This window comes from Bubalus kerabau, chromosome X (genome assembly GCF_029407905.1).
Source record: "Bubalus kerabau isolate K-KA32 ecotype Philippines breed swamp buffalo chromosome X, PCC_UOA_SB_1v2, whole genome shotgun sequence".
Classification (NCBI taxonomy): domain Eukaryota; kingdom Metazoa; phylum Chordata; class Mammalia; order Artiodactyla; family Bovidae; genus Bubalus; species Bubalus kerabau.
In genome coordinates this window covers 73,900,420-73,925,662 of record NC_073647.1, presented here as the reverse complement: position 1 = coordinate 73,925,662, position 25,243 = coordinate 73,900,420, and the positions used below count along the sequence as shown (strand labels likewise).

General features: G+C 43.0%; 1 protein-coding gene across 1 annotated transcript in view; it reads left to right on the top strand.

Moving 5' to 3' along the window:
- The first annotated feature begins 2,635 nt into the window (after positions 1–2,635).
- TRPC5 (transient receptor potential cation channel subfamily C member 5) overlaps positions 2,636–25,243 on the top strand; it is a 177,003-nt gene continuing 154,395 nt past the window's right edge. The window contains exon 1 of the mRNA XM_055564307.1: positions 2,636–3,013. Within this exon, the coding sequence (XP_055420282.1) occupies positions 2,636–3,013 (378 nt within the window). The remainder of the gene's footprint in view (positions 3,014–25,243) is intronic.

Below are 25,243 nucleotides of genomic sequence, written 5' to 3'. Positions count from 1 at the left end.
TGCCAGGAACTGGGCTTGAATGAATGCTAGAAAATCAGGACAGATGCAACCTCTGCACTTGAGCTTTAAAGCAAATTGGACTGAACAGACGATTACTCAGGAAGACAAAGACATATGTCTGTGTTACTAGAAATTTTGATTAACGTCAAGAAAGAAGAGAAAAGGCTATGGCTACAATGGAGAGAAGAATATGAAGGAACTACTTTATAGAGAGCAGTTGATGAGGGCATCTCTGAAGAGGTGACATTTAGTTGAGGCTTGAAAAATGAAAAGTTGGAGGACAGTGTTTCAGGAGATGATCGAAGGTCTTGAGGTAGGAGAATACTTGGCATGTTGGAAGAATCAAAAGAAGCTTTACAGGGCTAAACAACAGTGGATGAAGGTGAGAGAGTGCTTTCAAATGACATTAGATAGGTAAACAAACACAAGCCAAGACCTGGTAAGTAGATCTCAGAAAGGAGTGTTGATTTCATCACAAAAGCAGCGGGATACAAACCAAGGAGAGTGAAATAGGATCAGCTTTGTGTTTCACAGGATAACTTGGGGGTGGTGTGGAAGACAACCTGAAAGGGGAGAGAATGGAGTTGGAATGACTCATTGTAAGTGTGTGGAATGGTCCAAGTGGGAGATGATGAAGACAGGGACCTTTTTCTTTCTTCTGTTCCAAAGGTGACTAGTACAGTGCTAGGCATGCTGAAGGCTTCCACTGTGTTCATGTTGATTAATTAAAAAATGTAAACTGAATTGGGCTGTTGAGTCTCTTTTCAGGAGCTCTCACTGTCTCTTCTTTCTCCTCCCTTTTTCTTTATAATGGAGACAGGGAGGCAGGGAGGCGTTCTACAATTAGTATTATTAAAGTAATTTGCTGTTTAGTGACAAATGCTTCCTCTAAATGCCACTTTCCTTTAGTCATTGCTGAGTTACTTGAAAGTAGCACAAGAAAATATCAGTGCTTCTCAAGACAGCCAAGCAGCAGTCTGCTCTCCTGAGATTTGGATGCAGAGAGAAATTTGTCATCTGGGCCCGTTCAGGGCAAGAGGCAACACTAACCTTCAAACACTAACTTCCCAGAAGATCACAAGTGCATGAATTGCAAATGCCACTTGGTATAATATATGCCGCTCACTCTGCCAAAGCAGAGATGTAATTACCTGGAAGAGTAAGGCAAATGTTTGTGGAAGCCACATGCCTTCATCGTCGCTTACATCCAGAAGATGAGACAAGAGGCCCTTTATCACATTTCCATTTCTTTTTGCTGGCAAAACAGTTCAGTAGTGAAAGACACTTAAATAAGATCATCCAACCTCAGCCTCCAGAGAGTCCTGGAGGTCCCAGGGATGGTAGGGAAAGGGGAGTCAATCACCTCATGGGTCTGAGCCTCATCTGCCCTGGGGAGGATAAGCATTCCCATCTCATAGGGCTAGTACAAGGAGTCAGTGAGAAATGTGTATTAATTCAATCTGTAAACTACAAGGCAGAGCTCTATATTGTGATTCATTCTATGCAATTAAAGGCAAAAACTATCTTTTATTCTTGGTCTCCCAGAGAAAGTTAAACATATTGTAGGAATGCATTAATAGGTTTTGCTTTGAAATCACTTCTATTACAATCTGGCTTTAGATATAGTGCATGTAAAACAGACCAGTCACTTCTCAGAATTGAATCAGATAGATTCTCATATATGTCAACTGCTTGGTTTAGGTGGTGGAGGAAAAACATCAGGAGGGGCTAGAGGCGATACATGACTGTAGTCTGTTGGAGTCAGTACCCTCTTTCCAGTGAGCAGCAGTCAGAAGAAGGCTTCAGTTGGCATTCCAAAAGGATTTCAATCCAGGATCTGCATCCAGGGCAGCTGCAAATGTAATCCTACAAATTAGCAGAGGCCCACGGTCCAAAGAAAAGTAGCCAAAAATGAGGTCCAACTTTGCATCAGCAATCAGAAGTATTATCATGAGTATTTCCAGATAGCAGAAGGGAAGGAAAAAACTAACTTGTGCCATGTCTCAGGAGGTTTACTCTTTACCAGTTACTGTGATCAGTCATTATCTCATTTAACTCTCACAATAGCTTTATGAGATAGGAATTAGTCTTTAGCATGGGGCCTGGTGCTGTTAATGTTATTAATATTGATAAGCTTTACAGGGCTCCCCTAGTGGCTCAGATGGTAAAGAGTCTGCCTGCAATGCAGAAGACCCAGTTCAATCCCTGGGTCAGGAAGATCCTCTGGAGGAGGGCATGGCAGCCCACTCCAGTACTCTTGCCTGGGAAATCCCATGGATTTCCCACCAGGCTACAGTCCATGGGGTCGCAAAGAGTTGGACACAACTGAGTGACTTACACAAACAAGCTTAATAATAAGAAACTGAAGGACAGTGAGCTTGAGTAACTTCTTTAAGGTCACAGACCTGGTAAAGCTAGAGATTGAACCCAGGTCTTTCTGACCCAAAAGCCCAGGCTCTTTCTTCTGTATACTCCTTTGCAAGAGGAGAAAGATTGTAGCTTTAAAACAGCTAAGGATTTTTCAAGTCCCTAGCAAGGCTGCCTCCATAACTGACCACTTTAGAGCTGCAGGTATCTAACAACATCTTTGATCTCCCTCTATCTCCTCATTTAGGTTTCAAAATTGCTATGAACCATGGCCCAACTGTACTACAAAAAGGTCAACTACTCACCATACAGAGACCGCATTCCCCTGCAGATTGTGAGGGCAGAGACAGAGCTCTCTGCTGAGGAGAAGGCCTTCCTCAATGCTGTGGAGAAGGGGGACTACGCCACTGTGAAGCAGGCCCTCCAGGAGGCCGAGATCTACTACAATGTCAACATCAACTGCATGGACCCACTGGGCCGGAGCGCCCTGCTAATTGCCATTGAGAATGAGAACTTGGAGATCATGGAGCTCCTGCTGAACCACAGTGTGTATGTCGGTGATGCACTGCTCTATGCCATCCGCAAGGAAGTGGTGGGTGCTGTGGAGCTTCTGCTCAGCTACAGGAGGCCCAGTGGAGAGAAGCAGGTAAGAATTCCCTACAGCCTGGGAAATAACCAGGGACAACACAGCATCACAGGGTCAGAAGCCATGAAACTCAGGAAGGTTAGGTAGGCTGGAGTTGAGAAGCCCTATAATGGCAACCCTCTCCTCTCCAAAATAGTGCCAGTGGTCTCCCGTGGGATCGTAGAGCCACCCTGCATGGCCCATACTGAGTTTTACTCATTTGCTTTTTCCTTATTAGTATTTGCTGACATATATTCAATACTCAGGCTTCCCAGGTGGCATAGTGGTAAAGAATCTGCCTGCCAGTGCAGGAGATGCAAGATACATGGGTTTGATCCCTGGGTAGGGAAGATCCCCTGGAGGAGGAAATGGCAACCCACTCCAGTATTCATGCCTGGGAAATCCCATGAACAGAGGAGCCTAGTGGGCTACAGTCCCTGGGGTCACAAAGAGTAGGACACGACTGAGCAACTGAGCATCCACACAACCTAAAATTGTGCTCTCCGTTTCCAGAATATTCTAACTCTTTCTATGCTCCCTACCTCCTGCTCTATATCTTCATTTCCTTCCTCTACTCAAAGGTTACATTTGAGAGAAGGAGAGATGAAACACAGACCTGAGTTTTCTCCTCACCTGCTCTTTCCTGAAGGACAGGAGGCCTTTAAACTTGAGTGTTGTGGCACAGATGCAGATGGATCCAGGAACTTACACATATCTCTCAGTTTCACTCATGTGACTACATTCCACCCCTAGATGTTTGGAGTTTTGCCTCTGCGATTCTCCTATCTTCCGAGGAACCAAAATTTAATACTTTGGAGTTACCTTTGAGTCCTTCCTCGCCCTTGTCTTCATGTTCAATCCCCAAGCCCTGTTGAGTTCTTCCTTCCCAATATCTTTTATGTGCTTTTTTTTCCTCTCTAACCCATCTCCTACCACTCTGCCTCAGGTTCTCATCATCTCTCTCCTAGATGAGTAATTCCCCAAGTGTGCTTCCTGGACCATCAGCATTAGCATCACCAGGGGAACTTGTTAGAAAACGCAAATGCAAAAGCCTCCAGATCAGAGTGGATCTGGATCAGACTGGATCAGACACTCTGGGGATGGGGCCCAGCAAGCCCTCCAGGTGACTGTGATGCTGCTCATGTTTGAGGATCCCTATACTAGACTAGCATGAAAGCTTCTATCTGGACTCCTATCTGGACTCTCTTTCTTTCTCTCAAACTGTCCTCAGCAATGACATGGTTTATTCTTCCCCAAATAACATAACAATCCTCTCATTCCTTTTCATCCTTTCAGTGACTCCAACGGCTCTTCACTAGAAGAGAAGCCAACCCATAAAGCCTAGCACTCAGTACCCTTCATTAATGATTTTTCTAGTCTTGTTTCCCTCTAGGCCCTTCTAAACGCCACAAGTCAGGAAGGTCTCCACTGTCTCTCTTCTTTCAGAGCATAGTAGGGGTATGTAGTGGGCTTCCCAGGTGGCACAGTAGTAAAGAACCCATCTGCCAATGCAGAAGACTGGGATTCAATCCCTGGGTCGGGAAGATCCCCTGGAGGAGGAAATGGCAACCCACTTCAGTATTCTTGCCTGAATAATCCCATGGACAGAGGAGTCTGGCAGGCTACAATCCATGCAGTTGCAGAGAGCTGGATATGATTTAGCACATATGTTCATAGAGGCATGTAGCAAAGAAAATATACAGTCATCAACATGGAATACCACAATACACTAAAAAGTACAAACAGCACAAACCGAAACCCAACTTGCAAAGTGCTTAAAAAATACTGATAATGAAAACACTCAACATCAAATCTTATGGGACATGACCAAAGCTGAGTTTAAAGGGAATTCATAGCTTTAATACTTGCCTAGTTAAACAAAAAGGAATGAAAATAAGCTAACTGATAACTCGCAGACCAGGAATTGGAATTGACAGAGCAGAAAACAAGATGCTAGATTAAAAGTTCCTTGGGTAAAGAGCCTGAATCAACATTTAATACAGTGCCAAGAGAGAAGGGGCTTTATCTCTCTTCTCCACTGCTATATCCCAGCACTGGGAGAGTACCTGCAATATCAAAGGCACTCAATAAATATTTATTTTATGAATGAATCACAGGCAACTGCACTGTGCTAAGCATCTCACACCATTTAATCCTCCCAGCTACTCTGGGAGGCAGGCACTATTCTGATTGTCCCCATGATACCGATGAGACAAATTGAGCCATAGGATGGTATAAATGTCAGAGCCAGCATTCAAACCCAGGCTGCCTGGCCCCTAAACCCACCCTCTTAAGCACTAGGCTATACTGCTCCCCTGGCTGTCTGAGATAAGTCTGAGAACTCCCAGCACAGGAGTTTTGAGACAGGGTACATCAGTGGAGGGGGAGAAGGAAATGGAAATCCACTCCAGTATTCTTTCCTTGAGAATCCTATGGGCAGAGGAGTCCATGGGGTCATAAAGAGTCAGACAGACTAAGTGACTAACACACACACACACACACACACACACCAGTGGAGGATGGATAATCTCTCTGGAAAGGACAGGTCTATAGGATTTGGATATACAGCAAAGCAGACCACTCCCAGTCCACATCACCATCCCCATCACAACGGATTTGTTCTGGGCCCCTTTTCTCTAGAGCCCTGCTAAGTGTCTGGGTGATTTAATGTGCTAATCTCAACTAAGGCTTACCCAGCTACTCCCCTCCATGATGATCCTGCCCACCTCTGAGATGATGTAGCCATTGACTCTACCTTTCACTTGATGCCAAGCACATAGTAAATATGTAAGGTCAGCCTTACTTGTGGAAAGAAGCTAGCCTTACTAGACATCGTAATTAGATGGTTTCTTAAATGGGAGGCATAATCTAATTATGCCCCTTTGTTTTCATGTATCCGCCATCTGCACCTGACCCAGTGCCTAATATATAATAGGTGACAGATAAATACTTACTGATGAGCAAGAAGGGCTTATGTGTATCTCTTGGAAAAGCACATAGCTAGCTGCTTGAACAAGACACCCTGGACTTTCATATTCAATCCCATTTAGCATCATAACTGTTTTGAAAGAGTGCAGAACACAGAAGAGTTTCCAAAGAGGGCACTACCAATAGCAGCCCTATTTCTGAGTTTGGAAAGTGGGCCAGATCTTAACTTGATGGGCTCCCCCTCGTCCTGGTGGCTCAGATAGTAAAGAATCCACCTGCCCCAGTGCAGGAGACTTGGGTTCGATCCTTGGATTGAGAAGATCCCCTGGAGAAGGGAATGGCAACCCTCTCCAGTATTCTTGCCTGAAGTTTTCGATAGACAGAGGAGCCTGGTGGGCTACAGTCCACAGGGTCACAGAGAGTCAGACATGACTGAGAGATTAACACTTCCACTTTCCCTTTTCCCATCTGTCCCCATTGCTCTAGAAACCCTGAGGAAGAAAGGCACCTGGCAAACTCATTCTAAAGTACTGGGTTGGCCAAAAAGTTCATTAGTTTTAAGTTAAAATAAAAGACATTTTCCTTTTCAAGAAATTTATTGAACAATGTATTCGTTGAGCAAACAAACTTTTTGGCCAACACAATATAATTTCAGGCATGATCTTCCCCTTCATAAAAGCAGTGCTTAACTCACAGAAATGAAGCACTCCTGGTGGAATGTCAGGGATATGAAACATGGGTGAAGCTATTTGGGACAGGCTGTTTTTCACCAAGGTTCTTCCAGACTCACTGAGAATATAAGACCTTCTTTGTCCACACTCGAATATCATACTACATATATAAATCCAGAAAGCCATCAGCTCCCTCTCCAGGTCTCTTGAGCAGCTTTCTCTTCTCACACAACCCCTATGAGCAGCTGGTGCTAAATTGCATTTTCTTCCATTGCTCTGACAATTGCTGTGATAAGTCATATGTCAGTATCTATAACAACAGGCTGCCACAGTGCTGGAGCTCTGCCTTTCTGGGAGATAGAAACAAGGTTTGTTTACCTGGGAGCAGTCAGGGACGTGAGCAAACACAGGACTCCTAAAGGGCCTCAGGTCCAGCTGGGCAGGTGACTCTCAGGAAGGCACTTCTCCTCTACACAGAATCCAAACACCTGACCCTTTTCACAGAGGCCCTCCCCTAGCTCACTAAAGGACTGGGAACAGCTGAGCTCCCTCAGTCTTGGCTGGATAAACTAGTGCCCTCTATAGATTTACTGACAAAGAAGTTTGCCTTCAGGCTGGCAACCAGACACCCTTTGCTCGACCCTGGCCCCAGACCATCATGCTCTTCTTCCTCTTCTAGCCTATCAAAAACTGCTCTCAAATATAGACCAGAGGCTGGCTGTAAATGGCTGATACTGGCTTCAAGTATTGGCACTCACATGGACACCTGCATCTTTAATAGGGACCAAATCTTAAAGTTAAAATGGTAATGCTCTATCAGATAGAATTTCCTGAAGCAGACAATAAGTAGAAGACTGTGTGTGTGTGTGTGTGTGTGTGTGTGTGTGTGTGTGTGTGTTATTCTGTGGTCTTCTTGCTACTCTAGAAAACCAACCCTCTTGGCACCATCCAGTCCCTAACCACTACAGCCTATTCCCTTAGGGATAGATGTTGGCCACCTGGGGGACTTGGGATTCCTTGGGGGTGAACACTCTGAAATAATTCTCATTATTCTCTGCAGTCTCTCAAAAATGTTTATACAGAAGGTTTAATACAACCTATTTCTTGTCCATCAAACCTGCTCCCTTTACCCACTGAATCTTGGAACTGACAGGGTAGCATCATCAGCAGGGGAAGCAAATCCAGTTGCAGTCCCAAGAGGAGCCTTGAATCAGTCTATGGTTAAAACTGGCTCAAAGATCAAGCTTTGTGCTTATGGAAAACTCGTCAAAATGAAGACGCCTAAACCCTGTTGCATAACTACAGAATCAGAATCTTGGGGGTTTGGGCCTGGAATCAGCATTTTTATACTTTTTAGTTTGTATTGGGGTATAGTTGATTAGCGGAGAAGGCAATGGCACCCCACTCCAGTACTCTTGCCTGGAAAATCCCATGGATGGAGGAGCCTGGTAGGCTCCAGACCATGGGGTCGATAAGAGTCGGGCACGACTGAGCTACTTCACCTTCACTTTTCACTTTTATGCATTGGAGAAGGAAATGGCAACCCACTCCAGTATTCTTGCCTGGAGAATCCCAGGGACAGAGGAGCCTAGTGGGCTGCCCTCTATGGGGTCGCACAGAGTCGGACACGACTGAGGCGACTTAGCAGCAGCAGTAGCAGCAGCAGCATAGTTGATTAGCAAACAATGTTGTTATAGTTTCAAGTGAACAGCAAAGGGACTTGGCCATACATATACATGTATCCTTTCTCCCCCAAACTCCCCTCCCATCCAGGTTGCCACATAACATTGAGCAAAGTTCCCTGTGCTATACAGTAGGTCCTTGTTGGTTATCCATTTTAAATATAGCAGTGTGTACATGTTCATCCCAAACTCCCTAACTATCCCTTCCCTCAATCCTTCCCCAACCCCCAGCAACCATATGTTCATTGTCTAAGTCTGTGAGTTTCTTTCTGTTTTGTAAGTAAGAAATGATACAAATGGAACCAGCATTTTAATAAGCCCACTCCCACCCATATCCAGGAAAGAGGTCTATGTGCCTCCCTGGATTTGTTCCCTACAGCTGTCATAACTAATTACTACAAACTAGGTGGCTTAAAGTAAAAGTATTCTCTCACAGTTCAAGAGGCCGGAAGTCCAAAATGCACGTGTTGGCAGACTTGGTTTCTTCTTGAGGCTCTAAGAAAGAATCTGTCCCATGCCTTGGTTTGTAGCTGCATCACTCCAATCTCTGCCTCCATCATTACATGCAGTTCTCCTCGGTGTCCTTCTTCTGTGTGTCTGTGTCCAAACCCCTTCTGGTCTTCTTGATAGAGACACCAGTCATTCAATTAAGGGCCCACCATAATCCAGAACTCGGAGAAGGCAATGGCACCCCACTCCAGTACTCTTGCCTGGAAAATCCCATGGACAGAGGAGCCTGGTAGGCTGCAGTCCATGGGGTCGCTAAGAGTCGGACACAACTGACTTCCCTTTCACTTTTCACTTTCATGCATTGGAGAAGGAAATGGCAACCCACTCCAGTGTTCTTGCCTGGAGAATCCCAGGGACAGGGGAGCCTGGTGGGCTGCCGTCTCTGGGGTCGCACCGAGTCGGACACGACTGAAGTGACTTAGCAGCAGTATCAGCAGCATAATCCAGAACTACCTCATTGTAACTTGATTACATCTGCAAAGACCCTTTTTTCCATAGAAGGTCACATTCACAGGTGCCAGATATTAAGACTTGAACATATCTTTTGAGGGGGATACAATCCAACCCACTACACTTTCAATGAGAAATATTAGTCTAGACAAGTGTTTTTCAAACATTTCAATCCCTGAAGAGCAAGCATAACTAGAAAACCACTGCTCTAGAAGACAGAATGACAGATTCTATTCCTGAGTTTGAGATGTTAGCCAGCTTATAGCTAACAGACTGACTGACCTTGGGCAAGTCCTAAGGTCTTTTCCAAGTGTCCAGTTATGGAATCATCCTATAGCTCAATTTCCTCATCTATAAAATGAAGCTAACAATATCTATGCCTACTTAATATAGGGGCCTGTTGTGAGGAAAAAATAAGATAAAGATATATAAAAGTTTTTTTGAAACAAAATTTCATGCCAGATAGAGTTCAGTGACTATTATTTCCAGCTTCACTCCATCAGTTTGACTTAGCCTGTGATGCTGTGTGGAGAGACCAGCTGGTAAGCGGCATTCACCACTGGGCACTGCCAGTACTACAGTGAAAGGGAGAGGCTGGTGAGCGAGCTGGCCCAGCTCACAGATTACCCTCTTCTCCCTGGCCTTGATGACAGTGGTCTCCCTTCTGCTGCAATGACCTCGGGTCATCACTCCTCATTCACTGGAGCCTATGGGTTTGAGCAACAGGGAGGTAGAGCTGCTGTCCTCTGCCTCAACAGCCCACCCAAGTCATTTTCTATCTTGGTCACTTGCATCAATGCAGGCAGGTGGAAAGAGGCCAAGCCAACCTTCTCCCCATGGCCCACCCCTCTGGGCTCTGCCATAATGACTCATTTGTCTGTGGCATATGGCTTCAAATTAAAATTGGTCTCAAAGATGAGTTAGCGAGATTAAGTCTCAACAACACAATAAGTTGTTTGTGTTGAGATTATAGAAAATCAGCAACAAAGCACTGCTTCTCCCTTCCCCTATCTGATCCTTGGTCCCACGGAGAGATCGCAGAGCATAGAAGGGACACTGAGGGCCTGGGAAAAGGTGATTGATGCATAGAGGGGGGTCCTACAGTTTCTGACCTATAAATCACAAACACTCTATATGAGAGAAGAAAGGAAAGGAGAGAATGGCAAAAGTCACCCTGCTATTTACAGGCAGCTTGGAATGGTAGAAGGATCAGAAGCTTTGGAGTCTTAGTTGTTTTAGTAGGTGTGCTTCCTTGGATAAGTCACTTAATCTCACCAAATCTCAGTTTCTTCATCTGTAAATGGGAATGATGATGGAGCCTACTTCATAGTTCTGCTGCTGCTGCTGCTGCTAAATCACTTCAGTCGTGTCCGACTCTATGCGACCCCATAGATGGCAGCCCACCAGGCTCCCCCATCCCTGGGATTCTCCAGGCAAGAACACTGGAGTGGGTTGCCATTTCCTTCTCCAATCATAGAGTTCTAGTGAAAACTAAATGAAATAATCCATGTATGTTACTTAGAACAATGTTTGACATAGTGAATACTCAATATATAGGCAGTTGTACTATTCCTGTTCCTACTAGTTGAAACTATGTTGATGTTTTCTACTGCCATTTACTCATTTTTAATATTTATTTTGCTGCTCCATGTCTTAGTTGCAGCATGCAGCATCTTTAGTTGCGGCATTCGAACTCTTAGTTGCAGCATGTGTGATCTAGTTCCCTGACTAGGGATCTTACCCAAGCCCCCTGCATTTGGAGTGTAGAGTCTCAGCCACTGGATCACCAGGGAAGTGCCTCATTTATTCATTTTTAAATATATATAAAACACATACTAGCACACAGTGGCTAAGAGTTCAGACTGCAAGACCTTACGAAAGTTGTTTGTCCTAATTGAGCATGTTTCCTTATCTGTGTAATGAGGTTAATATTACCTACCTCATCAGTTGTTCGGAGAAGGCAGTGGCACCCCAGTCCAGTACTCTTGCCTGGAAAATCCCATGGATGGAGGATGCTGGTGGGCTGCAGTCCATGGGGCTGCAGTCCGCTAAGAGTCGGGCACGACTGAGTGACTTCATTTTCACTTTTCATTTTCATGCACTGGAGAAGGAAATGGCAACGCACTCCAGTGTTCTTGCCTGGAGAATCCCAGGGACAGGGGAGCCTGGTGGGCTGCTGTCTATGGGGTTGCACAGAGTCGGAGACGACTGAAGCGACTTAGCAGCAGCATCAGTTGTTGCAAGATTTAAATGAGAATTATTTTTTAACATCTGATACACTTTGTGGCACATAGCATTCAATAATGATACTCATATCATTAGAATTAATACAAAATATTATTAACCCTTTGGTACCTGAATTGCCCAATATAACAGTAGGTATTTATCACTATAATAATCTGAGTTAAAGCTTTAATTCTATGAGTCTCATTCCAAGGTCAAAGAGCTAGGCCAGAAACCTGGGTTGTGTCAATCAAGTCAAGAAAATAAATCAGCCACTTTATTGGAAGAAAATGTCAGAATGACCACATGGCAGCATATTAACCAAACTGATGAAGTGAATTCTCTCCTCTCCCGTTATCTGTGCTTTCTGTAGACATAGTCTACTTCACTCACAGAGCAGAATCATAGAGTTTAGAGGTCATTTGGTCTAAAGTGATGTGCCCAGGGTCCCTCAGCTGAGCCAAAACTGGCACAAAAGCTTCCTGTCTCCCAAGCCACTATTTCTACTCCCCTATGCTACCACCAAGGAATCATCAGAAGCAGTAACATTTACAACAAAGCTGAAAATCACCAAAACAGTTACCCATAGTGTCTATCTAAAACAACTCATTCATGACAGAATTCCAGCAAATGATTCATTCTCTTTAGTTCGATTCAAGTTTCTAAGTATGTCTGAGTACTAATCATATGCCTCACGATAAAACTGAAAGATAAAGTGAGTGCCCTCAAGAAATGGATAGTCTCATGGGGAGAAAAGATCTGCACAGGCTGTCCAACCCATCCACCCCTCCCAGTGGGCCTGGCCTCCTGTATTCCAAGGGACACAAAAGACTTAAGCTAGTGATGTTTGCCTTTCAGAAAGAAAAATGTAATTAAATTTGGTCCCAAGTAAGCCAAGGGAGCTAGCTGCATAATACTTCACAAGGAAGAACTCTGAAAGTATCTCAAGAGCAAGTCACTAAATAAAAACACATGAGGTTTTTTTAGCCATGACTAACACCCCCTGTCCCACCCCTTTCAGGGTTCCCACCAACTCAGGGCTTCGTTCTGTAGCCTCAAGCTCATGGTTGTATGTGGCCCACATACACATGTCTAATTAGGGACTTTCCTGTTCTCCTCTGTCCCTGTGCTGTGTCTCACACATGTATAATATTATCCCCCACCTCCTCCTTCACATCACCTGCACAGTTATCTAGAGGACAGTCATCTTCTGTCTCCTTTTCACCCCAGGTTCCTCACTGTTATTCATTTTTTTCAACCTATGGTTCTTGTCGCAAACTCAGTTCAAGGGTGAAATATCAGCACAAAACTAAAACTCAGCACTCTCCTCCCAGCTGTCCTATCCCAGAGCACCAAACATTGCCTTGTACTGATTCCTCTCCATACGCCAACAACAAACACGGCACAGAAATAGAACAGGGCAAGGAAATGTGTGTTACATTATCTAAAATGTGTGATGTGGATGATACGGAAGGCCAATCTGGTTACAAGTAGACAAAGAGGTTTCAGGGGAGGAGCACTTCAGAAAAGAAATAGGCTTTAAGCTGGAAAGGAAGAAAGAAGGGGATGGGATATTTGTCAGAAAGAAGTGAATGAGCAATGACGTGGGTAGTGGGAATGATGTTGGCCAGTTCACAGTGGGTTCTGGAGTGAAGGGCTGGAGATCAAAGCCATGCCTGGGTGTCTCGTTACCCTCATGGGATTAACCTCATGGGGGAAGGCCCCAGATACCTCACTCAGAGTCAGGACACTTGGCCAGGTGGGTCTTCAGTCTTGTCAGACACAGTAGTTCTTGAGTCCCTCTTCTCATCTACCCTCCTTCTTTATCCTCTGATCCTAGTTGTAGTTAAGGAGAATGAGTCTATGGCCACCCAGGGGCCTTTTGGACAGGGTTGCCCCTCAACAAATATTTGTGAGGAGCTGGACATATTGGTCTTTGGCCCTCTTCTTTTATCTTCTTCCCAAAATGGCACTCTCTCCCTCCTCTCTTCCACCCCCTCCCTGTACTTGCAGGTCCAGTGTCTGTCCCACTTTAATCTCTTAGCTTAACAACTCTCTTGGTTTCCAGGATAGCATGACTACCTGATTCTCCCTCCCTCTCTGACCACTGTCATTCAGTCTCTTTTACAAATCCTTATCTTTTTATCCCTTTGATATTGATGCTGTCCATAGTTCTGTGACTTTTCCCTTTCTAGCCCATTATCTATTAGGAAACCTGTAATTTATTTTCCAAATTTCAGAATACATTTTAAATGTACCACAAACATTTAAATCCCCTATGTCAAATAATAAAAGTAAAAATACCAATTTAGCACTTACTATGTGCCAGGCATGAATCTAAGTACATAACCTACATTAACTTATTCGATAAAACCATCCTGTGGTACAGGATAATACTATTATCCATTCTTACAAATGGGGATATCAAGGCACAAAGAGCTTAAATGATTTTCCCAAGTTCATACAGCTAGTAAGTGCAAACCCAGATTTAAACCTAGGCAGTCTGGCAGCAGAGCCTGTGTTCTTAATCCTTGACCAGCCTCATTTTGCCCTTCAAATCCTCTTCCTCATTCAGTGAATCCTTTTTCAGGTGATGGAACCTTTTACCCTTCCATTTATCCATTCAATTATCTAGATTTGAAACGTGCAAATGTCTTCATCTTCATTCTCTCCTTCAGCCATCCACACACAGTTGGTTATGAAGTCCCTTTGAATAACTTAATTGAAGTGAGGAGGCAAACATATAAACAATGAGTCAAAGTACTGGGTTGGACAGAAAGTTATTTCAGGTTTTTCTGAAAGATGTTACAGGAAACCTGAACGAACTTTTTGGCCAATGCAACATCATGCTATGAGAGAGAAGAAAGTGCTGTATATGTGGGAATAGACGTATCTAATCACCTCACTCAAATGACCACACTTGCTCTTTACTTCCTGTAGAATAAAGTTCAAAATACAGGCACAGGGTTGATAGCTTAAGAAAAGAGGGCTGGTTAATGACCCCCTCACACCATGCCGAATTGTCACTGATAAATTGAGCCCTAGGCTTGGAAGGATAGTGAAGCCACCAGACAAAACGGAATGAGCAAAATGGTTTTTTGTATCAGCAGAAAGCCTCTGGAGTCAGAAGAAGAGTCACCTCACTGATTCAGGTGATTCATCCCAGATTCAGAGACCTAGCAATAAATGCATACTTCGTGACCTCTGGCACGTTTAAGTGACCCCAATCTAGCAGTTGGTCTCTATTCTAAGAAGTATGTCAGCCCTCTGAAGTCCTTGGTAGATAGAAGGTAATTAGCACATGATTACCAGGAGCTTGGATAAGGGAAATTTTCCTGGTTCCCCTCGCTATCAAGTGAATTGTTATTACCTGTCCATTAGAAAGGAGGGCTGCGAGCCAGATGAGAAAAAAGCATTGAAAGAACCTTCCAAAAAAGTCAGATCAGAGAGGGAGAAGAAGTTGGTCCCACTTTCACCTGTTCCCCAAGAAAAGAAAGAAAAAAGAAAAGAAAATTATGTTATGACTCATAATAAACACCTCTGAAGCTGGAGAGTGTAATTTCTAAGTCCCCTTCTGATCTTCAAGGACAACCTGGAGTGATTTGATGTTTGTAACTCCGTCAGCTCCATTTTCCATAATGGAATAGTGCATAGAATTTGGGGGCTAAAAATGACCTCTCCTGATCTTCCAATCCATCCTGTTGTCATCAAATAGGCAAATTGTTGTCTCCCTTTCTCCCAGTGGGCCTGCACAGGGAAGGCTTCTAACCCCGCTGAGACAGCTGGTGTTTAAGACAGTTTGGGCTTTGTCTACCCAACCAAAATGAATATTTGTCATCTTTACTTTCTTTGCTCCCTTCTTTCTTAACTCTCTGAGGTAACAAATTATTCTAGTACCAAGATCCAAGGTCATCAGCACCCTTCTCCACATCCATTTGTTTATTTTGGAGTTTTTTTATATAAACGTAATAATGTAAGAATTCAGTTCAGTTCAGTCGCTCAGTTGTATCCGACTCTTTGCGACCCCATGAACCGCAGCACGCCAGGCCTCCCTGTCCATCACCAACTCCCAGAGTTCACCCAAACCCATGTCCATTGAGTCGGTGATGCCATCCAGCCATCTCATCCTCTGTCGTCCCCTTCTCCTCCTGCCCTCAATCTTTCCCAGCATCAGGGTCTTTTCAAATGAGTCAGCTCTTCGCATCAGGTGGCCAAAGTATTGGAGTTTCAGCTTCAACATCAGTCTTTCCAATGAACATCCAAGACTGATCTCCTTTAGGATGGACTGGTTGGATCTCCTTGCAGGCCAAGGCACTCTCAAGAGTCTTCTCCAGCACCACAGTTCAAAAGCATCAATTCTTCGGTGCTCAGTTTTCTTTATAGTCCAACACTCACATCCATACATGACCACTGGAAAAATCATAGCCTTGACTAGATGGACCTTTGTTGACAAAGTAATGTCTCTGCTTTTCAATATGCTGTCTAGGTTGGTCATAACTTTCCTTCAAAGGAGTAAACGTCTTTTAATTTCATGGCTGCAATCACCATCTGCAGTGATTTGATTAGAACAGTATAAAAGCATGTGAAGGAAAACATCCTATTTCCCACTTTCACAAGTCCACTATGAATGATATAGCCGTGTCCTCCTAGGTATCTGCATATTAAGCAGAAACAAATATACACAAACACACACAGACTTCTCTTCACAAATGTTGTGCAATTGGTTTCTTTTTCCTTAACAATACATTGTGACATCTTTTCCTATGAGGATATTTATCTTTATTGTATTCTTTTAATGACAACATTATATTATACGGGCTTCCCTGGTGTCTCGGGCTTCCCTGGTGGCTTGGGCTTCCCTGGTGGCTCAGACGGTAAAGCATCTGCCTACAATGCAGGAGACCTGGGTTCAATCCCTGGGTTGGGAAGATCTCCTGGAGAAGGAAATGGCAACCCACTCCAGTATTCTTGCCTGAAAAATCCTATGGACCGAGGAACCTGATAGGCTACAGTCCATGGGGTTGCAAAGAGTTGGACATGACTGAGCAACTTCACTTTCACTTCTCTGGTGGTTCAGCTGGTAAAGAATCTTCCTGCAATGCAGGAGACCTGGGTTCAATGCCTGGGATAGGAAGATCCCCATGGAGAAGGGAAAGGCTACCCAGTCCAGTATTCTGGCCTGGAGAATTCCATGGACTGTATAGTCCATGGGGTCACAAAGAGTCAGACATGACTGAGTGACTTTCACTTTCAATACACATTTGCCTTATTGGGAACTCCTGGGTGGTTCAGTGATTAGGGCTTGATTCTTTCACTACCGAGGGTGAAGGTTCAACCCCTGGTTGGGGACCTAAGGTCTTACAAGCCATGTGACTGACCAAAAAAAAAATGTATCTTATTTATTTAAATAGTCTTCTCTTAATGAACATTTAAATTGTTTCAAGGGTATTTAGGTTTTGGTTTTTACTTTTCTAAACAATGCTGTGATGAATATCCTTCTGTCTATGTTTTTGAACACTTGAGTGATTATATCTGTAAATTCATAGTAATAAGATTTTGGAATCATGGAGTATGTGCATTATTTAATTTTGATACGTATTGCCAAACTGCTCTCCTACCAACATCATGTGAAAGTGCTTGGTTTGCACATCCTTACAATCACAGACTGCAAAAAAAATCTTTGCCAATCTGACAGGTAAAAGCTACTATCTCATTACTGTTTTACTTTGGAATTTCTTTTTCATGTAAGTGGTGCTTTACATCCTTTCATATGATAAGAAATTTGTATTCTGTGAATCCACTGTTAATTTTTTTTAGCCCATTCTTCTACTAGAGTCATCTTTTTCTTACTGTTTTTAATCTAAACTCTTTGTATATTAAGGTCATTAGCAATTTATTCATTCTTCAAAAATGTTCACCTTGATTTATTAAAAAGCAATCTACCCTGAGTTTTACAGCAACTCTGGAGCAAAGAGCAGAGCTCGTTTCTACTCTCAATTTAACTTTTCTGCATAAAAGTATAGGTTTGTTTGAAGTGATGCTTTAAATGTCTTAGTGTCTGTCTCTGATGTAAGAGAGCTTGTATTAAAGGTTATTTATGCTTCATCACTTTTATTCGTAAGTTTCCAGGTTAGTGCTTAAGTATCTTTGTTCAAAGGAAGGAAAGTCTATATGGCTGTTTTAGCTAGAGTTTGACAAGTTGGAGGCACAGAAAAGAATAAGACAGGCCTACACTTTATGTACAAGAGAAGTCGAAAGGTGACAGAAACAGGAAGAGAAGTGGGTCTTTAGCAGAGGAGTGACTTCTATTATCAAGACAATGGCAAAAATCCATAAAATTCATCCTTTGCCCTGACTTTGTTGGCAGCAAAGTTGTTACTTCAGAAAAGATGGCAAGTATCAAATTATACGGCAAATCATTTTCCTAGATTTCCTTCGTAGGGAGGAAACATAAAAAAGGGAGGAAACGTGACATGGTTATCTATATATACTCCTTCTGATCCAAACTCTCCAAATTGTCTACATTGATCTGATACATAGGATATTTTCCAAACACTTAACTTTGTTTGACGCTGTGCTAACATAATCCTCTAGATTGAGAATGTGTTTGGGACACTGAGAGAGTAGTCTAAGACCAGTGTCAAGTAGGATAATCAGGCAGCCCTGACTGATATGCCGGAAAGATTCTTGATAATGCAGAGGCTTTTAGTGTCTTCTTGTCTAGCACCCAATAAAATGGCATTTAGCCTTGGAATAGAATAGCCTTAACAAGCTCAAGGAGGATAAGCCTTCTCTTATCAATTGCCTATTTAGGTTATTTTTTCCCACTTTGATTTGAGAAGGGCTAGTCATTTGGAGAATTCACAAAAAGGATAAATCAAGCTTTCCTCTGTTTGAAGTAGGTGAACTGCAATTAGAGACTCATAATGTTTAAAGGAAGCTCAAAGAATAGAGGAAACCATGATATGTCCATGAGAAGAGACTTCAAGCCTTGAATCCTTCCAGACAACCCTAGAATATGACCACCTCTCCCCACCACCACTTCCCCCTAGTCAAAGCCACAGTTACCTCTTACCCAGATGATTATAGCTGCCTTCTAATTGATCTCTCATATAATCTAGTATTCTAACAGCCAGTCATTCTTTTAAAACCTAAGATCATGGCATCTGGTACCATCACTTCATGGCAAATAGATGGGGAAACAATGGAAACAGTGAAAGACTTTATTTTGGGGGGGCTCCAAAATCACTGCAGATGGTGACTGCAGTCATGAAATTAAAAGACACTTGCTCCTTGGAAGAAAAGCTATGACAAACCTAGACAACATGTTAAAAAGCAGAGACGTTACTCTACCAACAAAGGTCTGTCTAGTCAAAGCTTTGGTTTTTCCAGTATGTATGAGAGTTAGAGAGTTGAACTGTAAAGAAAGCTGAGCGCCGAAGAATTGATGCTTTTGAACTGTGGTGCTGGAGAAGACTCTTGAGAGTCCCTTGGACTGCAAGGAGATCCAACCAGTCCATCGTAAAGGAAATCAGTCCTGAATATTCATTGGAAGGACTGATGCTGAAACTGAAACTCCAATACTTTGGCCACCTGATGTGAAGAACTGACTCATTTGAAAAGACCCTGATGCTTGGAAAGATTGAAGGGAGGAGGAGAAGGGGATGACAGAGGATGAGATAGTTAGATGGCATCACCAATACAATGGACATGAGTTTGAGTAGGCTCCAGGAGTTGGTGATGAACAAGGAAGCCTGGTGTGCTTCAGTCAATGGGGAGCAAAGAGTCAGACACTACTGAGTGACTGAACTGAACTGAACAGCCAGAGTCACTCTTTTAAAGCCTAAATCAGACCATGTCTCTCTGCCCAAAGCCCTCCAAAACCCCTTTCCAAAGCCTTCAAGGCCCTGCATGATGTAGGCTCCTGTTCTTTCCCCTCATCTACCACTCTCACCTCACTCGATTGCTCCAGCCACACTCACCTTCTACAGGAATGATCTATCCTCACAATGCTACCTTATCAGGCAGGTCTTCCTTGATCACTCTGTATAAAAATAGTTCCTCCCCATTGTTCCCTATCTCTTGCTGAGTGTCAAGATTCTTCATAGCACTGAGCACTTCCTGACATATATGTTTGTTGTCTGTGTCACCTCTTCAGAGGACTTTGCCTATTTTATTCATTTTTGAATCTTCACAACAGCTTTTGGAATGCAGCAGCTACCCTGTAATTTTTTAATTGAGATATGATTGATTTATAATAGTGATTTAGTTTCAGGTATACAAAACAGTGATTTGCTATTTGTATGCATTGTGAAATGATCACCACAATTAGTCTAGTTAACATCCATCACCACACATAATTATATGCAATTGTTTTTCTATCCTGTGATGAAAAATTTAAGATCTACTCTAATAACTTTCAAATATTCAACACAATATTATCTTTGTGACCCTATGGACTGTAGCCTGAATCCACCAGGCTCCTCTGTCCATGGGATTCTCCCAGCAAGAATTCTGGAGTGGGTTGCTATGCCAGCCTCTGGGGGAATCTTCCTGATCCCAGGATCAAACCTGCATCTTCTGTGTCTTCTGCATTGGCAGGTGGTTCTTTACCACTAGTGCTACCTGGGAAACCCCAATTTATCCATCACCACACATAATTACATACAATTGTTTTTCTTTCTTGTGATGAAAATTTTAAGACTACTCTCTTAACAACTTTCAAATATTTAACACAATATTATTAACAATATATTAACATGATTATATAATAATCATGTTGTACATTCCATCCCCAGGACTTATTTATTTTATACCTGTAAGTTTGTACCCTTTGACCTTCTTCACTTTTTCCCCTTATTCCCCTACTCCTACCTCTGGCATATCCACCAATCCAGTCTCTGTATTAGGAAGTTGAACTTTGTTTTTTTTTTTTTCCAAATTCCACATGTAAATGACATCACACAGTATTTACTTTTTCTGTCTGACTTATTTCAATTAGCATAATGTCCTCAAGGTCCAACCATGCTGTCACATGAATAAGTGAAATTCATAGAATGTCAAACCTGAAAAGATTGTCTACTCCATTTCCTCCCAATTTATAGATGGGGACAGTGAGACTCACAAAGGGGAAGTGATTTGTCCAAGCTCAATGGAGGGACTTTTACAACAGAGCCAACTTCTGACTTTCAATTGTCACTTCTACTATTAATACATAAAAATTTAGTTCTTCTGTCTTGAAAGCCACACAGAGTGAATTCTGTGACAACCCATGGTCACCCATTCTGAACTGTTTTCCTTACATCTAACCTAAATCTTGCATGTTATAGACTAAATAATTACCTCTACTTCCGCTCTTAGTAGAGAGGAAAGACAGTCTAAAGATTTACAAACCTTCTTTCAGTCAAATATTTTCTACTTTAAGGAGCTGATATTTGCTCTAAACAAAAACCCAGGCCAAGGTTTCTGATCCAAGGTGCCCCAAAAGACTTCCATCACCCCCGTGAGACAAGTCTCTCTTTTTAGATGACAGGGATCTAGAGATTCAAGGTAGGAAGGTCACATGAGTGTCTAAGTGACAATATTTTTGACTCCAGATTAGTGCACCATAGACAGGACAGTGTTAAAATGTCTTCTATAAATGAAACACATGTGTCTAAAAACCAAACCTATTTAGTTTGTAACTAACACCCTCTGACTATTATCATGTGGTCATAATTCACAGCTTTCACTAGCCAAATAGCCTTCCCTTGGACATCTGAGGAGGTACACAGTGGTGAGCACTGACTTGTCCTTGGCATCATTATTTTTCTGCCTTCCCTATTGGGAACCTGATTTCTTTCCTCCAGTGTTAAAGTTCCCATCATTTTATATAATAAGAGACTGCTGATTTCTAAATTAGCTGGTTCCACTGGTAAACCAGTAATTCCAACAAGGTGGGCTTGCATATTCTGCTGTCAGTGCTAAGCTTTTCTGGGTAATAGCTTGTCAGATTAGAACAAGAAGTGTTCTCGGATCCTGGAACTTACTTGAGAGATAATACCATAGGTCTTGTTTGGGAGGAGATACTTAAATGAGCTAAGCTGTCTTTAACTGGAGATCATTATTTGGTCATTTCCACTACTTTGTATTTAAACTACCTAGGAGGAAGCCTGAATAAATTCAACTAAACAGTTCAGGTGGTAGCCTTGGTCTTCCAAGGCATTTCTATCCCCCGTGGTCTTCAGGATCAGAGATCTGGTAACCAGACAGAAAACTGTGGTGTAATGAGAACACTGAGCTAGCCCTCTCAATCCTGAGCTACTTCTTTAAAGCCAGATTGAAATATGTCTTGAAAGACCCTTGAGCCTACCAACATAAGCTGGCCAGATGAGTGAGGAGCCACCTTGTAACTAGAGGGAATGAACTGTAAGATAGTGAAAGGTTGTTGCTGAATCACGTGAATACACCGGGATTCTTGGCCCCTGGAGGAGAAGAATTCAGTCCGGGGCCAGAGACGAGGCTTGATCGCTCAGAGCTTTTGTGTAATAAAGTTTTATTAAAGTATAAAGGAGATAGAGAAAGCTTCTGACATAGGCATCAGAAGGGGGCAGAAAGAGTACCCCCTTGCTAGTCTTCAGCTGGATGTTATATAGTCACTAGCAGTCTGTTAATGAAAGAAAGGAATGTCTTATAATTCAGAATAGCACCAGGCCCCTCGCCCATAAGATGCATTTTGGGATAATCTTGGCACCAAATGGTTTATCCTGGGCCATAAAATGATTAACTTGAATCCTAAAGAAGGGCAGACCACCATACAAATAGTTTCATTTACATAGATTAGGGGAACAATATCTGAGTATAACATACTGGTTTGTCAAGTAGGTTCTGGGCCAAGAGGCTGAACCGACTTGGAGACAGAGTTTGGGGTAAAGGCGTAGTACATTAGCATGGCTTAAGACAAACATTTCCATAAGAAAAAGGCATTGGTTATCTCTAGGCTCAAGAATAGCTAACTTCAGGCAAAACCAGGTGTCATTATGGCAACACAGTATTTTAAGAGAAACCTCTCTTTAAATTTGTATAGAGAAGGAAAAAAATATTGCTAGTTTGTTTCCTCCTGCCGCTTAAGAGAGATAAAAATGTCTGACACTTGCAGGCTATTTCCTCCATTTGGAGACCCCTGGCCTTCCTGCCTGTTACCCTCTCAATAGTAAATCATTTTTTAAACAGACCAAGTGGCTTTATTGTGCTCCCCAAGTGATGCTAGTGGTAAAGAACCTGCTGCCAATGTAGGAGACACAAGAGACGTGGGTTCAGTCCCTGGGTCAGGAAGATCCCCCAGAGGAGGAAATGGAAACCCACTGCAATATTCTTGCCTGGAGAATCCCATGGACAGAGGAGCCTGGCGGGCTACAGTCCATAGTGTCACAAAGAGTCAGACATGACTGAAGTGACTTAGCAAGCATCAAGTGACTTTATTAGAAAAAAAAAAAAAAAAAACAGTATCACAAAGGATTTACGAGTTAAAATTGGCACCCTTCTTCTTGCCCAAAGTGGATACAACATTCGTGAAGTGACAGTTGTCCTACATCTGCCACTTAACTCAGCCATCAGTGTCTCCTCCTCCTCTCACTACCCCTCCTCTTCATACTTTCTAGCTGCTTTGAGAGTCTGTATTTCCAGCAAATAGGAATATACAGTACAATGGGCTTTACCTCCAAGCATGTGGCCAGCTACTTCCAGAGTGGTCAAGGTCTCCACCCCACACTGGCCAAGAGTCGCCTCCATAGGCATGCCTGCCGGGAGCACTGCTTGATTTTCCAAGGCGTTGCCCTCCAGTGAGCCTCCACAAGCTTTGGTCTGAGTAACTGTCTCCTGGCCAGTCCACGCTAGAGCATGTAGCTCCTGGACATGGACAGAGAACTGTATACTGGTTACTGAAACCACTGCAGCCACCACTGCTGCTGCCACAAAGACGGAGTCATAAATGGGAAGGAGTACATCTTTACAGCTTGCTGTGAGCCACGCCACTACCTAGGAAAGCATTCTTAATAAAGAATTCCATACTAGAGAGAGCAGCTCAAAGGTGTTGAGGAACATTCGATGGGAAAGAAGGAAATGTGGCCACCCAGTTTCAAAACCGCATCTCAGCAGTGGAGAGAAATAGAATGACCTATTACCACATGGCATGTCTGAGCAGAGGTAGAGTGGCCATTGGGCAGGAATGTTGCAAAGGAGGCTTAACATCTATTATAAGCTGGACTATCATCTCAAGGGCTCTTCCAATCCTGTGATTTTGCAATGTGTATATCAGGTGTAGGGCATGATATGATGAGAAAAGTCTGAGAGCAGAGCTCTCATGTTGACTTCATCCCTCAACTGTGATGTAGTGTGTTATAGTGTTAATTGCTCAGTCATATCCGACTCTGCGACCCTGTGGACTGTAGCCTGCCAGGCTCCTCTGTCCGTGGAATTCTCCAGCCAGAATACAGGAGTGGTTTGCCATTCCCTTCTCCAGGGGATCTTCCTGACCCAGGGATCAAACCCAGGTCTTCTGCATTGCAGGCAGATTCTTTGCCATCTGAGCCACCAGGGAAGCCCCAACTGTTATGTAGCCTTAGGCAAATTACTCAACTTCTTCACAGTTTAACCTCTTACCATTGAAAAGCAAAAGGATAATGCTAAATAATCTCACAGGGATGCTCTAAAGAAACGAAAAGTATTTTAAAATTATTAAAAAACTACATTACAAAACCACATTAAATAGGTATGGTGTCTGACCCTAAATGGTTTAGCAGAGAGGCAAGAATACAAAGCCCCAGTATATATAAAAACCACAGAGGAGTTCACTAATAACTCCACAGGGAGTGATCCCAATAATGCATTTCTAGGGAAAAAAACAAACAAACAAACCTCTGGATTTCTGGTGGATATTTGTTCGGCTATAGTCCACTTAATCATAGAATCCTCAGGATTAAAGGCAACACAGTGGCAATCTAGTCATTCTTTTGTTACTGCAACCAATCCAAGGCATAGTAACCTCTAGGCTCCAAAAGAGTTAAACATCCCTATGTTAATTTGATGGAACAGAACCATGGCAAGGTCTGAAGAAGCCCCAACACAATTCTGTGCAAGTGTCGGTTGCCCCAAATTCTCAAATATGTGTCTGGGGCCTCCAGGGAGTCTCGAGTTTATGAACAAATGGTGTTATGAGACCACAGATAAAGGAGAGTTTGCTGGAAGCTAAGCCTCCTCCTTGCATACCTGATCACCTTTGCTGCTCTTTTCTGACAATAGACAAACAATCCTCTAGGTCTATGGAGCCCTCCAAGAGCTGGGTCCTGTTTCCTCCCAACTGGAAATTGGGGGTAGAATCAGCAAGCATCTGTGAATCTCGAACATTACCACTCTTGCAACTTTTCATCACTCTTAAGATTCTCATTCCCTGTTGACTGAATATGAAAGAGAAAATTTAGCAGTAGCAAATTTAGTTTGGAACACTGTCCTTTCTAAGTCTTCCTTTCCATTAGCCCTGGCCTGCATTCCTGAAAAAGTGCTACAGAGTAAAAGACTTCATTGAAGCACTAAGGTAATCCGGTTATGTGTGTCTTTCAAAGAGTGGGAAATGTTTGGCAAATGTTTGAAAGGTCATCCTGCCCTGGAAAATATCTTTGACTTTCCAAGTTTCAGATTTGGGGCATGTTTGACTTCAGGAAAATAAGGACAAGACAGCTGATGTTTTCCTAATTCAGCAGTGAGCAGCATACAGCTCACTCTTCTTGAGGGAAGATAACATCCCACACTCA